Source organism: Rattus rattus, chromosome 4, assembly GCF_011064425.1.
Source record: "Rattus rattus isolate New Zealand chromosome 4, Rrattus_CSIRO_v1, whole genome shotgun sequence".
Lineage (NCBI taxonomy): Eukaryota > Metazoa > Chordata > Mammalia > Rodentia > Muridae > Rattus > Rattus rattus.
This window is the reverse complement of record NC_046157.1, coordinates 164401240-164417804: the sequence shown is the minus strand read 5'-3', so window position 1 is coordinate 164417804 and position 16565 is coordinate 164401240. Positions and strand designations below refer to the sequence as shown.

The following is a 16565-nucleotide window of genomic DNA, read 5'->3' as shown; positions in this document are numbered from 1 at the left end:
TCAAACTTGTGGTAGTTTATTTGAGTTAGCTTCCCTAGTATTAGGGTTTCTAGCATTCACAGACTTTAAGCCTGCATGACTATACCCAGACTTAATGGGGGGGAGGGGTGCTTAAAAGTTTGTCTCTTCAAGCATAGCGGTTATGTTGAGCTCAACTTTGGAGAGAATGAGCTGTAAGAATTGTATAAACATTCTTGAATCAGCAGAGTGAAATGGTAAAGTAAGGGGAGAAGCCTACAGTTAGTATTGTTAGTACCAGAAATGAAGCTGACCCTTGATAAGTATGGCCCCAGGTGCTACCTAGCAAAGGCCATGTGGTGCTGTCACATCACCATTAGTACCTGTGGAAGACACTGAGTGCCTCCCCACTGGCATTGACGTTATCTTTCTAATGAGGGCATAGTGTGCATACTGTGGGGACCTGCCATCTGCTGGTAGATTTCTCCCTGCTATTGTGTGTAGCACACATTGGCTCCATTTTCCCATTTCCCAAACCCTTCATCCAGAGCCCACTGTCTGAAGGCATCAGGGCTTCACAGAACTCCCTCAGGCCTGGAGCTGTTTCAGCAGAAGAGCTTCATGCCCCAGAGATCTGCAAAAGAAGTGGTGCTTTGAAAATACCTTCTTGTGAACAGCATTTATCTTAGTTTTGCTTTGTTTTTTAAATTTATTTTTATGTGCATTGGTGTTTTGCCTGCATGTATGTCTGTGTGAAGGTGCAGATCCCCTGGAACTGGGGTTATAGACAGTTGTGAGTTGCTGTGTAGTTTCTGGGAATTGAACCCAGATCCTGTGGAAGAGCAGCCAGTGCTCTTAACTACTGAGCCATCTCTCCAGACCCTGTGAATATGTGAAGAGTCAAAAATAACTGCTTGATGGTCCACACTTTGATGGCTGTCGTCATCCATGTTTGTTTTACTTTTCAGCGTCCAGGATAAGAGAGAAGTGCTGAATTACACGACCGTCCCGGTTTATCTCCCAGAAATCACTATTGGAGCTCATCAGGGTAGCCGGATCTACGACAGCTTCAGAGAGGTGAGCCCTACTCTGGCAGCAAAGTCAGGGATTCTGTGAAGAATTGGTCTGCTGCTGTCCCCTCAGCTCTAGTGATAAAGCAGTGCATTGTCCTGATGACAGGCGTCCTCCATTCTTTAGCTGAGAGCTCCGATGTCACTTCACTCCTTACAGTGCATCTAAGGCTCACCTTCCATTTCTATGGAATGTTCTCCAGCCACGTGGTACAGTGCAGCAAAGGCGGCAGAGCTCATGCAGACATGGAGATAGCAGTTACCTCTCCCCGTGCCTTTCTCTAATTTACACATCTTCTTCACAAGTCTTTTGTTCCTCCATTGCTGTCATTTCCAGCTGTGTAGGCAGGGTCAGGGGCCTAACAAGAATGGTAGCCTGCACTAAGCAGCATATTGGGATGGGGAGAGTGTCCTGTCCATGGTCTGCCACGGCATGTTGGTTACTGGAAAGTGAAATGCTCACCTGGAAGTGACACATGGCCGGCATCTGGAGGCAGCTGCAGGACTCCTGTCAGTTGAGCAGCAGAGGCTGTAGACCACTGGAAGCTTGGATTAAGGGTTCAGCGTGGCCACTTGTTTCCCCCCTCCTCTCCCTTGCTTAAAGGACTCAATATTTTCTTTTAAACAAATTGAAAATAATTGTATTCCCCATATAAATTTGGGAGCACATCCTTATCACGGTCTGTGTCTAGACTGGCATCTTACCTGAGTGGATATAGCCGCTCCCTATGGCAGGTAGGGAGCTCCAAGCACACACATGGTACACAAACATACATCCAGATCCACGCTCCTTGCCTCCCTCTGCCGTACAGTAGTAGCCTCATTCGGGTCCAGTCCACCCTCTGTCAGCTGCAGCAGGAGGGTCTACAGGATTGCTGGACCTGCCTCCCTCTGACAGCCGTGGCCCCAGAGGTTGACCAGGTTAGTGCTTTCCCTGCCGTGCCTGTGACATGACCGGCTGTATCCTTATTCACAGAGCTTGCCTTCAGGGTTCTGTTTATGAATGCTGCTCCAGCATCTCAGACTCTGTGCGTTCCTGTGTCTCCACTGGCACCAAGCATACACATGGTACACCAACATACATGCAGGCAAAATGAGCTAGGAACACCAGGCCTTTGGAGACTACAGGGTACTCAGTTGTTGACTGTCCCTCAGTCTGGTTTGTTGGGTGAGATTCAGGCTATAGTTTTTGTGGAGGGAATATCAAAGAACTCATTTCCACTTCCTAGACCATATAGATTCTCATTGGCCCTATAGTTGCTTAACCTTGCCCTTTGGTCATGTGACTAAATATTCTGTGACTCCTTCACTCTTCAAAATCAGGAAGCTCTGGAGGGCGTTAAGACTGCAAACATGCTCTTCTGACAGATTTTTATACCAAAGTTCTGCATCCATTGATTTTCTTAACTACATAGTTGCCACTTTGATGGTTTCCTAGTTGTTCTTTTTCTGTGTCCCTTGCACATCTTCAGCACCTGCTGTAAGGAAGCTATCTCCCCATATGTGAATCATTTGTATGTTCATCTGTGGGTGTTGAGACTCATGAGCCCTTAGCAGTTTCAGGCTCCCACCTCCTCTACCCGGCTGAAGGTGACTGTTTAGTCCTTGTCACATCCTTCCTGTCAGCACCTACAGGACCAAACCTGTGAGCAGCCCTGTGCCTACCCCACCCCTTCCGTTACCATGGTCTGCTTCAAACCCTACCCATGTCTGTCACCCCAGTTTTAGGGAGTCAATGTCCTATTTAGCCTTACAGGATGCTTTAGGTCAAACTTGGAAGGAAGGGAGACTGTTTTTGGTTTTTTAAGAAATAAATTGCACAGGGCAGAGAATTCTGAATTTCCAGCTTATTTTTCTTTTAACCAGTCTGAATTTCAGCATCTTAGGCTTCTGACCCTGTTCTAAAGAGCAGCTTGCTGCTTCTCCGATGAATGCTTCTCATCTCTCTTGCAGGTCTGGTTTTTGTCTGCTTTCTCATGTGCTCTTGAGCTTCACCAAGAAAGCTATGCACACCTGGGGGCCAGGCTACCTGCCTATGTCATCACTTGGCGTGGGGTCCATGAAGTCCTTTGTCCCCCTAGCTGGTCTCCGCAGTCAGTGCCAGTTCTTGGCTGTCCTCAGACTCCTAAGGGTGGTCGTCTTTCTCACACTGTGCTGGGCCTGTGCTCATCTCTTATGGCCATTTGGCAGTGTGCATCAGCCCGCACATGTTGTTCTGCTGCTGTCCTCCTAGCTCCTGGTGGATGGGCTTCCCAGCTCTTCTCCCTGCCTGCTGATTGAGCTTTTAATTTTAATCATGATCTTTGTCGTTGTTGTTGTTGTTGTTTCTAAGTTTACACTTTAATTTCAACTTTACAGAATAATTTTGCCATACATTTTTGAACCTTAATCTGTGCTAGAGCAATCTGATAACTGCAATGTGTGCCTTTTGGGTCTTCTTGGACTGCCTGGCTCCCTTCTGCTGTTTGGTCATCTCTCTGTCCCCTGGCAGGTGCTCCCTGTGTTTTGTTTCACGTATTCTCTCACTGTGGCTGTTATTTGTCACTTTTGATAGTATTTTATTAAGAATGTAAAGGTAGGAGACCTTCTGGTCAGCATTAAAGTGAAGGCAGACCACCAGAGTCCATTCTGATGTCAAGCTGTGGGCTAGCCATGTGTGAGTTCCGTGAGGCCTGAAGTGCAGCCTGTCCTGCCTGAGAGAGCTTGTTTAACGGGGCTTTGCTGTAGATTCCATCCCTACTGTCTGCACTGCTTCCAGAAGCTCTGTTTGGTGCCTCACTGCTGCTACTCCTGAGCCACTACTGCAGTCTCTGGTGGGCATTGGTGAGGTGGTGTTAGTCACAGTGTAAGGACCCACAGTGCAGTCTTGGGTGGGCGTTGGTGAGGTGGTGAGGGTCGGGGTGAATGATCAGCATTGCCACTGAGGACCTTAACCTTGATCGCCTGGCACCTGTCCTCTGCAGAGTTGCTCTGTCTCCTCCTTTCAGAAGTCCTGTGTATTCCTCAGGCTTCCTCTTTGCTGACTAAGAACTGTATGGCCATGTAGAGGAATGTTAGTTTCCTTTGTCTTTTAAAGAAACTATGTTGCTTTTATTTTTAAGAGACTGCTTGAAGTGAAGCCTGGCAAATGACTTTCTTCTTAGGGGCAGGATCCCCTTTGCTATTAAAGACGGCAGTGACTATCACAGCATTTCCCACTGGAAACTACTCTGTGGATGATTCAGAGATGAATGCATGAGGCCCTCAGTCCGTTTCCTACCAGCTGTCGATAGCCTGGGAATCTGCAGTTTTCACCAAGGCACTTCTTGGGAAGCAGAACTGGTTTCTGCCACTGTGCTCAAACCTCAGACAACTCTGACTTAGTAGTCTGCTCATACTGCACTGGCAAGCACTACTGTCATGGCTGTTTGAGAGCCAGCACTGCTCATGCCACTCCTGGGAAGGGCAGGAATGCTAGCAGCTGGCTAGTGGGTCCACCCAAGCACTTCAGAGGAGGATGTCAAGATGCTTCCTGTCATGAGGAACAAGGAGGCTAGTGAGAAGGAGCAAACTGGCTAGACATAAGAAGGCGGGTGCAGGAGCTGTGCACCTTGGGTACTCTGGGAAGGTCAGGATGATACTTTGACGACTGCATGGGGTCTACAGTGAACCTTGAGAAAAGTGTTATTCAAGACAAGAGTTTATGTGACTGGGTAGACAGAGTTGGATGCCAGTGGCAGTGGGAAGAGGGGTCACAGGAGACTTAAGCAGAGGACAGAATGGGATCTGGGGCAGGGCTCAGCACCTACACAGAGGCCTAGCTGTCCCACTGGAACCATGAGGCTTAGATTGTCACCGTCATTTCAGAAGACTTTCTAGTAGTTGCTTTTTTTTTTTTTTTTGTAGCTGCAACTAAGTACTTGACAAAAAAACAAACATATTTTCTGGGAGTTTCAGGGGTAGCAGTCCATCCAGGCAAGGGAGATGAGGAAGGAGTGAGAACAGATACCTCCCAAAGAACTGTCCACAGTGATCACTGCTTCCTGCTTCCCCACTTTCTACTTTTTACCACCTCCCCAGCATCTTGTCATCCTCCGTGTCCATTTGGCCTGGCACCCAAATACTCTAAACGCGCAGACAGGCGTGCTTACCAAGGCTGCTTTCATCCCTAAATTTTGCGTGACTCCACAGTCACAGTGACGGAACGCGGGGGGCGATCTCTTCATTCATGGCCTCTGCATTTGTCCCTAGCAAAGTCTTTGACCTCTGTCAGCAGCTGCCTTCAGGGGGACCTTGTCAGGTGGTGTGAGTCTCACTGTGGGAGCAGGGGTTCAAAATCATCACCGTTGGGTATGCACCTGAAGTCGGTAACTTCTAGAATCTGTCACTAGCCTGTAGTTCAGCACAGCTGGGTAGGGTCCCGTGAGTCTCTTGGCTATCCATGGTTGGCTGTTGACAGGCTTACTCTTGTAGGCACAGTGCAGGCAACTGAAGCTGCCGGGAGAGCATGTTTTTGGTCATGCCCTGAAGGTAGCAGTTTGCAGCCCTTTTCCTTTCTTCCCACTTTTGCTTCTTTGAGTTCCCCCTTCCAGGATGCTGTCTAATTAAGCCTAGAGGAGGTGTATAAATAATCCTCTGAGGGTGAGCACTTAGCTATCACTTATTCTTAGCACCTAGAGCAGACATGAGACTCTGCATTCAGTTAGTCACTCGCAGAGCAGCTTCTCTGAGTCATTAGTGGCGTTTATCTGAGTATAAATCCTAAGTATTTAGAAGGCAGTTTGGTGTCGTGTCGAGCAGTAGTAAGTTCCTTCTAAGACCTATAGTATCCCAGCCATAAGTTTGGGAGCAAAGATGTGTGTGTGTGTGAGGGTGTGTGTCCGTGTGTGTGGTGTGTCTCTCTTTGTGTGTATGCATGTATTACCTCCTGTGGTGCAGCCCTCAAGTGTATTTCAAGACTTGTGGATCACCTCTGATAGGGCTGCCACTATTGTACGTGTAAGCACATCTTGTCTCACAGACTGTGTTCTTAGTTGTAGGGTTCCCAAATCTTAAGAACTGATGCCTTTTCTCACTCTTTAGTCTGTACAGCACCTTCTAGCTGTGAAAGCTATCCAGCAGGGAAGAACCAACTGGCCAAGTTCCAGCTTGATTTCTCTGTATCTTGCAACCAAGATGCATGGTGTCTTATCATTTAGTTCTGGTGGGTCATCAAGAAGAATGCTAGAAATATATACCGGGGCCTCCATGACCAATAGCTTATAAGGAGATTTCACATTTGGCACTGGGATTTTTATTTAGCCTGTAGAATGGAAGAAAATACCCAGCAACTGTACATGTGACAGGACTAACATTTAGATGTACAAAGAACTTTAAAAAAGAAGAAAAGTAAAGAAACTTAAATAAAATGGTTCCATTTAAAAATGGGCTTTGGAACTGAATAGAGAATTCTCAAAATAAGAAATATTAATGGCTAATAAATACTTTAGAAAGTATTCAACATAATTAAGCCATCAGGGAAATGCACACTGAAACCACTTTGAAATTCCATCTCACCCCAACTAGAACGGCTATTATCCAGAAATCAAATGACAGCAGATGCTGTCGAGGTTATGGGGAAAGAACTCTTGTTCACTGTTGGTGGGAGTGTGGGCATCACTGTGGAAATCAGTGTGGAGCTTCCACAAGAAACAGCACATAGAATAACCATGTGACCCAGCTCTACCAGCCTGGGGATAGCCCCAAAGGATGTTACATCCCACAACAAAGACACTGGCCCATCAGGGTTCACACTGTTCTTTTCACAGTAGCCAGGAAATGGAATCAGCCTTCTCAGTGTCTTGTCAGCAGATGGATGGCTTAAAAATATGTGATGTGTACAGAATGCAGTTGTACTCCGATGTGGGGGAAAAATGAAATTTGAAGGTAAATGGATAGAACTAGAAAACAGAGATGACCCACCCAGGGCCAAAAAGACAAACACCATGTGTTCTCTCTTGAATATGGATCCGGTTTAGACTCTTAAGATCTGTGTGCTTAACTTGGAGCCAATTTAGAATCCAGGAGCTAGAAAGGGTTATCAGGGGACCTTGTAAGGGAAGGTGTCTGGTAGAGCACGAGTGATGAGAACATGGGAAACAGTGATGCCAGGCACAGATTGGTTCCAACCAGAATAAGGAAGACAAGGGTATGGGATGGGAGAGTTAACAAAGGCAATGGGTTTATGGGGGAAAAAAATCAAAACCTCCTATTTTGTAAGCCAATTAGAAAGTTTTAAAAGGGGAGAGAAGTCTCCTGCAAGGCAATAATGTTTCTAGAAGCCATTCTAGAAGCAATGTGAAGGAATGGCTTGGAAGAAAGGATATAGTAAACTATCTATCTTTAAGGACCTGCTTCTGTCTCCTCTCTGAGTTGTCATGTTGAGTGTGCGCCATTCTTTGGTTTGGACCCAGGTTTTGCCTGACTACCATAACAGTTTGTACATAAGGGTCTGATGGCAACAATTCCAGTGGCTGGCTTTCTTAAAAAATATTTACTTCAACTTAATCTGTGAGGTATTTTCAACTGATACAGGATTCTAACTTGATCATTCTCACTCACAACACATGGCAGACCTGTGCCTCGGACCTGCATTGTTTCTAGTGAGAAGTCTGGTCATTTTTCCTTCGGTCTTGGTGCCCCTGTAGCCTTGTGGGTCTGGCTACTTTCAGGATTTCTGAAGCCCATTTACGGCTTGCTTTCTGGGTTTCACTGTGATGTGCCTCTGTGGTCGTCTCTCTGTATCCTGCAGACGTTTACTGCATTTCTTGGTGTAGTAGCTGTATTTTTCAAAGCATTTGGAAAAGATTTAGGCATTACTTTTGACGATTCAGGGGACTCTGTTTACATATGCACTAGACAAAGGTTTTCATGGTCCCTGGAGCTGTGTGGCCCTTTTCTCTCTACTGTATTGGAGTCACCTCTCTTCAGTCTTCATGCTCTTTTCTACGCTGCTAAGACACGTGCTGGGGTCCCATTGTGTTCATTTGGCTCTTCAAGAAAACAGAAAACACCAAAGTGTTGAAGCAGCAGCAAGGAAGTATGGGAGAAAGCAGAGAAAGGCAGACTGTAGGGGCAGGGACCCTGTGGCATGGCTTACAGGCAGCAGGAGGACAAATCAGGACATGTGATCCAGTGAGAGAGGGTGCCTCTGGGAAGAGCCTATGGCCACAAAGCAGACTAGCAGTACTCCTGGGCACCCAGCAATGACAGGGAGGGTGTGGCCTGCCGTGGGCAGCACAGTGACTCCGAAGGACTAGTCCTTCATAACACATAACACTAGTCCCCCACAGAGCACATGTGCATGACTCCTACACCCACCAATAGAATTGTACTTCAGGGATCCTACTTTTACCCTCGGAACTCCTGCCTGTCCTTTGTTTTCCGGTTCTCCCTCATTTCTGTCATCTGTCAGTTTGTTCCCAGAACATAACAAGCACTTACCTAACAGATGCTTTAATATCCCTGTTCACTAATTCATCGCCTTCGTCATTTCACAGTCAGCCTGGTTTTCCCTCTGGTTAAGGGTCATAGTTTCCACTGCACGTGTCTGGAAATGTATTGGCTGCCATACGTTGTGAGTTTCATGGTTTGGAATGCTAGATTTTGGTCTGTTCTGAGACAAGTGTTAGAAGTTTTCTGGCTGCAGCGCAGTTACATGCACATCAGCATTAAGCCTGCTAGCACTGAGTTCCAGATTTCCAGTGCCTCTAGCATAGCTTGGGGTACAATATGGCCTGAGATCTCTCTGTGCTTGTGTGTGAGGAGTGGCTGTAGGCACCCATCTGACCCATAGCCTTCAATGAGTAGCCATGGATTCGTTCTGCTTACAGCTCCTGGAGGCTGTTTGTCCAGCCACACATGGACATTGACTTCAGCCAAAGACTAGTGGCCCTGTAACAAATTCTGTAGCTTCCTCTCTGCCTAGACTCCAAGTCCCTACCTTCTACACTGTGGCTTGTTCAGAATCAGACAGGGCGTGGGTCTCAGCTGTCAGGTTGGAAGCTCCGGTTACTTGCTGATGGTTAGTCTGGCAGCTCTCAAGTTCTCAGGCCCCAGCACTGGAGTCCAGGGCCTAGAGGCTGCTCTGTTCCAAGTTGACCCAAGTCCAAGATATGGTCAGGATAGGGGTGGGGTCCATGCTGAAGACTGGGGTATGCACTCAAGCTGGCTGTGGCATGTACAGGCTGTGGCACCTTGTACGACTCTCAGAACTCTTTCCTTCTTGTTGCTTGACTCCGGACTCAGTAGCTTCACTTGGTATCCACAAGCTTGCCACTGCCTCTCAGGCTCCCAATTAGACCTTGGTGAAGCCACCACAGCCAGCTTGCACACAGCGGGTAGGGGTGCCTTGTTTGCAGTGACCGTCAGTGGCCAGGGCTGATCCTGGAGGAGGGTCCTAGCAGTCCAGTGTCATGGTTAGGGTTTAAGGAGAGAGCATGCTGAGTCTACGCCCTTGCCTGAGCCTCCGCACAGTAATCCAGACCAGCTCTTCCACACTGTCAAGTTAAACCATGGAGGGGGCGCTTTCCACACCTGCTCTTCAGGCTGTTTTGCTACAGCAAGCAGTTCTGTATCTGGGAGTTTATCCGAAGCACGCAGCAAGGGGGAGCATTGTAAGGTGGAATGGGGGCTGACACAGCAGGGCTCAGCAGCACGGGTCCATCCTCAGACCGGGGGCAGTAGATGAGCTGTCTAGGGACTTGGACATAGGACCCACTCCAGAGTTGGGAGACTGAGATCTCTCTTGTGCTCATGTGTGAGGAGGGGCTGGTTCTTGCTCTGTGGATGGAATGGCTGTGTACTCGAGGCAAGTGACTTATTCTGAATGGAAAAAACAAATACCTGTGCATCCTATAGAGGGACAGAAGAATGTCCTGACTTTCTGTCGCCAGCTGCCCAGGGCCCTCCCCAAAGGCAGCTGGATCTTGGGCTTCCTTTGCAACTCCCAAAAACCTTAATTGTTGGTTTAGATTCAACATGGCCTCCTGCTCACAGACAAGCACAGTTAGATACTGGGAACTTAGCAGTGCTTTTATATATGTTCAAGTGCTGCGCTTTCTCCCCAGAACCTGAGAACAGAGCACCCCTCACTAGATTTTATACTCCAACCAAATGCCCCTAAGATTTCCAGAGAGTGGCTTTTATGAAGCAGTTAGTAGACTGTGGCGCTCAGCAGGTTGGTGCCTTCAGCTAGTTTTGACTTGCTCTTGTTTAAATTCAGGACAGTGGTGATTGGAAGTCCCAGAACACACTGACCAACTGGCCACTGTGTAATACCAACCTGTAGCTTCACTTGGTATAACAAGGTGACAGTTGCCACTGCCTCTCAAGCTTCCAACTGGGCCTTGGTGAAGCCACCGTGCCAACTTGTACCCTGTAGGTAGAGACGCCTTGTTTGCAGTGACAGTCAGTGTAGATATAATCCTCAAAGGGTGTGCATGTTCTGTTCCTCAAACATAACTGTGTGGATGGTTCAGCAAGGGAGAAGGAGTGGCCTCTCCAGCTGGGTGGCCGTTGGAGAGGCTCTGTTTCAGTGGCTTCTCCCAGCACACTGTACCCGCGCACCTTGCCTGAGGCCATTCCAGACACTCACCTTCTCTCTGCAGAGAAGCCTCCTGCCGCTAGCTGCCGGCCCACCAACAGTGTCCTGATAGGCTACTCCTGAGGCTGTGCTGCATCCTCCTGTTCTGCTAGACAGGTCCCTGTCACTCACTTTGTCTGTCTGTAGTTCTTTCTGTGCCCTTGTCTGTGCCATCAGCTAGGGAAGGACAAGGCTGCTGGCAGAGGGAGGCTGAGCTCTTCACCCTCTCACCCCAGTGACAGCTCCAGGCCCATGGCTGCCAGAGGACTTCTTGCCAATGCTCCTTCAGGCCTGGGCAGTTCAGTGGCTCCCAAGGGACCACAGCCTCCTTTTTTTCTTCCTAAAAAGGGGACACAGGAACCCACAGACATATCTGAACACATGATTACCCACACAACAAACTACTGAAACTTACAAAGATGATCTGAAGTATTTACAATAATAAATCCTGAAAAAAAAAAATCTCCAAGAAGGTTCAAATTAATATATTTCAAAATAAGCCATCACCTGAAAAACTTTTCAAGATTTTTCTTAGGTCCCTAAATTAATATTAGCTAAGATACTGGAAGAGAAAGTTACTTCCTCAAGTATTTTGAGCATCAGTGGTGCGGTGGGAGCCCTCAGTGAATAAGTATAGGAATTCATGAGTGAGTCAGCAGCTTTTTTTTAAACTTTTTATTGATTCTTCGTGAGTTTCACCTCACACACCCCAGTCCCACTCATCTCCCCTTATACCCTTATACCCACCCTTGACTCTTGCAGCCTCCCCCTATCAAATAAAACACACAAACCAGCATCAACAACAAGCAGCATAGAAAACACCTCATGGTGGAAGCTGCAGTATGTCGCAGTTCATCCCACAGTATCCCTCTGTCCACACATCTTCACTTGTAAATGTCCATTGCAATGAGTTGATGGTCTGAGGAGAGCTGGTCCTGCTACTCATCTGCCATGAGGTCATGTGGGGGTGGGGGTGGTTCCTGGTCCCTTTTGCCCCTCACTGGCTGTATCACTGGGGGAAGGGGAGTTAAACTGTAACTCTCTTGGGCAATACAGGGGAGCTGGCCCTGGTGGCGAAGGCATAGGTGAGCTAGCCCCTCCCAGGCTGCAGCACTTGAGAATCAAACCTTGACTGGGCAGTGCTGGCAGCAGAGCTGGCTGTGCTGGTGAGCTGGCCCCAAGGGCATGGGAACAGGAAAGCTGACCCTGCCTCCTGCCAGTGGCGGCTTTGGGTGGCCTAGCCAGAGTAGTGCGCTCTGGTTTTGTAAATGAAGAAGAGTTGATGGGCTGACCAGGTCAGCTGCTACCCAAGCCCAGATTCGGGCTCTGAATTGGCCTACTCCAAAATCTTTATCTTCTACATTGGGTCACTGTCCTGGACAGGACTTCTGTGGGCGAGGCTACTTTATTACAATAGATCCCTGTCTCCATATCCCTGGGACCAACCCCGAGGGTTGGGAAAGTGGTCTTTACTCTAAACACTGTTTAGTGCCTTTCCTCCAACAGCTGCCAGGCCGCAAGTACGCCCCTGGGTACAATGCCGATGTGGGTGACAAGTGGATCTGGCTGAAGTGAATGGTGGCCTCTGCCTAGCTGTGTCACAGCTACGAAGAAGTCTGCTCTGCCCAACTCTATGAACTCCAAAGCTTTACAAGACAACAGGAAAAAAGCAAATGATCAAGAAATTGCCAGAAAAAAGTGATCTAACAAGAAGAGTCTGCCCTATGCCTACTCAGAGTTTGAAGAATCAACTTCCATTGACAAGATTCTGGAACCTTCTAGCGTTTGGAATCATCTGGGGGAAAACCAAACAAAGCTGGTCTGCTGAAAGCCCAGCTCCCACTGGAAGCCCTGTGTCCCAGTGCTGTTTCCTTGAGCTCTTCCAACTTGAAGAAATAAAGCCGGCTCTGTAGCCCCTCACCCTGTGTCTGCGTGGCACACACGTGCCCGGGGGCTGAGGATGCTCAGCCCTGCGCCCCCCAGCCCTGCCCTGCAGTTTGGGTCACTCACACAGTGCTGAAGCGTTTTTTTTCTGAAGCATTTATTCTTTTAACAGCACATTAGAGCAGAACGGGAAAGAAGAATGACCATAGACTAGCAGAACCTGGTCTTAGAGCAGGCTCATTCCTGGCTGCCCTCGGGGCTCCCTGCTCTTGTCTCTGAAGCACAAGCTGAGTATAGAATGTGGGTACACATGCTCTTATCAAAAATGAGGGTGCCAGTCCCAAGTGGAAAGAGCAGTGGCGTCTAATTGTTCACCTGAGGAGGAGTCCTTAGGAACTGGTGTCATCTGCATTGCTGTTCAGGAGCTGCTTTAAGTTGTCTGTCCTAAGCTGCGAGTCTGTACCGCGAATCCTGCTGTGGCTGCTCTGAGCACGTGTAACTTACATTTAACTTAATTAAAAGTTAATGAAATTTAGCACTCAGTTCCCTGGTAGCACTGGGCTCCATTCAGGCACGCACAGCACAGCACATGGTTGGGGAACAGGTCAGTGTTAGACAGTACAGAAGAGAACACTTTGATCTTCCAGAAAAGCTAGCCTTATGGCTGTTGCCACCAACCTGCTGGCTGCCCCTCCCCCCCTTCTGAAATGGACCAGCCCTGGAATTTTGTGGTTTGAGTACCTTTGAGCCCCTGAGAGGGTTAAAGAAAGAAAGCATCTTTATCTTGGCCCTACTACTGCCCCTGGCCTGATGGTGCTGCTGCCCCTGAAAACCCACATAGCAGACATGCAGCGCTGTCCGCAGTAGCTGCTGGGCCACTGCCCAGAGACCTCAGCCATGGTGGCTAGCACGTCAGCACAGACTCCGTCCCTCAGAGTCCGAGTGCTTGTTTCTTTCCCTGGTGGCTACTCCCTGTGTGTAGTGTGACACTCGTGATGTGTGATGCTGCAGGAGTCCACCTGCCCACTTCCTGTGTTCACTCTCCAGGGGAGGATGAGGATTCTCTTCAGTCTCCAGGATGGAGCTCTTAGAGGACACTGGAGACGTGGAGCGGGGCTGGAATCTAACCATGCACTTCGAGCAGCCCACATTGGCGGCCTCAGCACTTTGAGGCTCAGGAACAGAGCACTGTCTCAACACTGCTTCTGTGTGTTTCTGTTGACAGAGGAAGTCCTCATGGACTTAATGCTCTCATGGTTTCCTCTGTCTTCAGCACAGCAAGGCTCAGCCTGCAGCCTAGTGGCAGCTGGCATGCTCCCCGGGCATCAGACTGCTGCCAAGCACAACCCACCACACAGCCACGGTGCCACGACACATAGCCGCTCACCAGGCAGAGCAGTTCAGTGAGGGCAGCATGTGACTAAACCGCCACTTGCAGGATGAAGGGTACCAGGGGGGTCCAGGAACCTGCAGTCAGGCTACACCTTGATGTAAGTGTCTGGCTGTGCAATGCACCAGGAATGAACAATGTTTCTCTTGGTTTACACGGGGCCCCTCTTCTGAAGCCTGCTGGCTCCTAATTGCTTGGAAACACCCTGTGTTCTGTTTACCAAAACGGACTTCTGGATTGGCTGTGAGCTGGTGAGGAGGCAGGCCTGCCCTGGGGCTGATCAGCAAGGGTAGGGCTGAAGCCACCAGGCTACACTGGGCTTTGAGAGGACACAGCTCTGAGCTGGGTGAAGGGCGGACGAGCCTGAGTCACCCTGGGCTTTACGTCTAATAGAAAGCCAGCCCTTAAGGGCAGTGCTTCTACCAGGACTTCAGCCCTCGGGTCCTTTCTTCCTGTTCGGTTTTTTTAGAGGGAGGCTCATCTGAAAGAAGGCAAAACTAGAGGATATGACAAGAATTTGTGCTGCATGGCTCTGGACTCCTGGTCGGGAGGCCTAAGCCGTGGGTTTTAGTGTGTCCTGTTTTCTCTGGAGTTCTCAGCAGACACCCTAGTACCAGACATTTCCAGTATAGGCGTACCCCAAAGGATCTGTAGCAAGGGATCTTCAAAGCAGTGTAGGTAGCATCGGCACCGTGAGCAGGTTGGAAGATGTCAGTCAAACAAATCTTTTACACCTGCATTTTCCTAGAAGGGGTGGAGCCAAGAACAGTTGGATCTTTTTCATTCTATGTGGATTGAAAGCAGAGGGCCCCCGTGTTCCTACCAAACTCAGTAGCCTCATGGCAGAGTGAATGGACAGGACTCAGAGCCAGAGCATTCCAGGGTGGGAGCATAATCCAATAGGATGTGAATGGGGCCTCAGCCAGCAGGTCAATGGCAAGAAATGAAATGTGTCACCTTGGAGCCAACCTGGGAGCCAGATTGAGACAAAGACGCACACACTGGCTTCCCTCCTCACAGTCCCGGGGGCACAGCCCAGCAGATGGTAAGATCCAAATGTGGGGATCCTCCATCTCAGACCCCTCTAGCACTCTCCGAACCCTTCCTTCAATCCTCTCCACTGCCTGCCGCAGGGAAATGCAAGATGAGCTTCGAAGTGAAGCTGTCTGTGCTTGTGGGCCACCCTTTGCCTGTAGGACACACGGGGAATCGCCCACAGTCCCCAATGGTTGGCATTCCATGCATGCAGCCTCACAGATCTGCCTGGCTCCATCCTTCAGTCTGACCTTTAGAGGCTTAGGTTGCTCTAAGCACAACGGAGCAATGGAGAGGTGAGGGGTGGGGCAGAGCTAGAGAAAGCTTCCTTGTGGGTAATAGCTGGCCGATGGAATAAACAGCACTGTCTTGAAGGACCCTCTCATTGGAAACTGACACGGGTGGTTATACAGGAAAGAGTGGTCACAGCTGGTAGGAGCCCGGCAGGTGCAGAGGTCAGGACAGATGTGTGCACCTGCCCTTAATCACCTCATTCTATAAGCTCTCCATCAAAATTTATTTTTGACAGGGGTCACTGTGTTGCCAACCTTTTAATGCACTGGCTGGTTCAGCTACCTTACTCAGTGACTAAGCTGGAGAGAATGGCTGTCCCCAGACTCTGTTACTGATGAAATTCAGGTAATGAAGGACTTCTCCTTCCTTATAAGAGAGAAGAGTCTGAAGTCCACACTGGGGTAGGAGAGAAGCCTTACTGATCAGCATCACAGCCAACTTTCAGACTCTGAGCCCCCTCTTGTCATTGTAGCCACAAAGAGAAGGAAGCTCCAGCATTCTTAGATAACCCTCGGCACACAGCTGCTCAGAGATCCTGTGTGATTTCTGTAGAGACACTTGAATATGGATATGCTGCCTGCTCTGTGCTCTGTATGCTGTGCCTTGGGAGGGACCAGGAGTCACTACTGATATCCCTGCCCCTTAGCGCTCACACATCTTATATCCGAGTTCTTAGAGTGTTGGGGGGTGGGGGCTAAAAAGGTAACCAACCCATCAGCCAGTTTCCTACCAACCATGTTACCTGCGTACAGGGCTCCCTAGGATCATTCTCCAGAGTCTGTTTTTGTTGTTGATGGTGGTGTTAGTTGTTTATTTGAGATAAGGTTTCCCCCGTGTGGCCTAGGCTACCCTGGAACCCACTCTGTAGACCAGGCTGGACTCAAACCCAGAGATCCACCAGCCTCTACCTCCCTTAGCGCTGGGATCAAAGGCATGGACCACCACCACCACACGGCTCTGATTCATTTTTTTTTTTCTTTTTTTCGGAGCTGGGGACCGAACCCAGGGCCTTGCACTTGCTAGGCAAGCGCTGATTCATATTTTTAAAGGCCAGGTGAATCATATTGTCACTCCGGGAGGTGAACACAGCTGGGTCTAAGGATGAACAGCCAGTGCCCAAACAGTACCCTCCGGTTACTGCCCAGTGGGAAGTGTCGGTAGCAGCACTGCTCAGCCCTTGAATCTATCCCGTGGGGGACTCTTGCTGCTGTCAGTGGACTCTTGCTTTCACACAGCACGCTTGGAGTCCTGAGACCTGCAGGTTGTGCAGTCTTGTGGACAGACCCTGAGGAGGGCTGGACATCCCGGCTGCTCAACCTGGAGATGGGCTCAT

At 49.1% G+C, this 16565-nt stretch overlaps 1 protein-coding gene across 1 annotated transcript in view; it reads left to right on the top strand.

Moving 5' to 3' along the window:
- The window catches only part of Ndufa10 (NADH:ubiquinone oxidoreductase subunit A10), a 35718-nt gene extending 22663 nt beyond the window's left edge, over window positions 1–13055 (top strand). The window contains exons 9-10 of the mRNA XM_032901654.1: window positions 927–1035; window positions 12136–13055. Of these exons, the coding sequence (XP_032757545.1) occupies window positions 927–1035; window positions 12136–12204 (178 nt within the window). The 3' untranslated portion in view covers window positions 12205–13055. The remainder of the gene's footprint in view (window positions 1–926; window positions 1036–12135) is intronic.
- Window positions 13056–16565: the final 3510 nt, after the last annotated feature.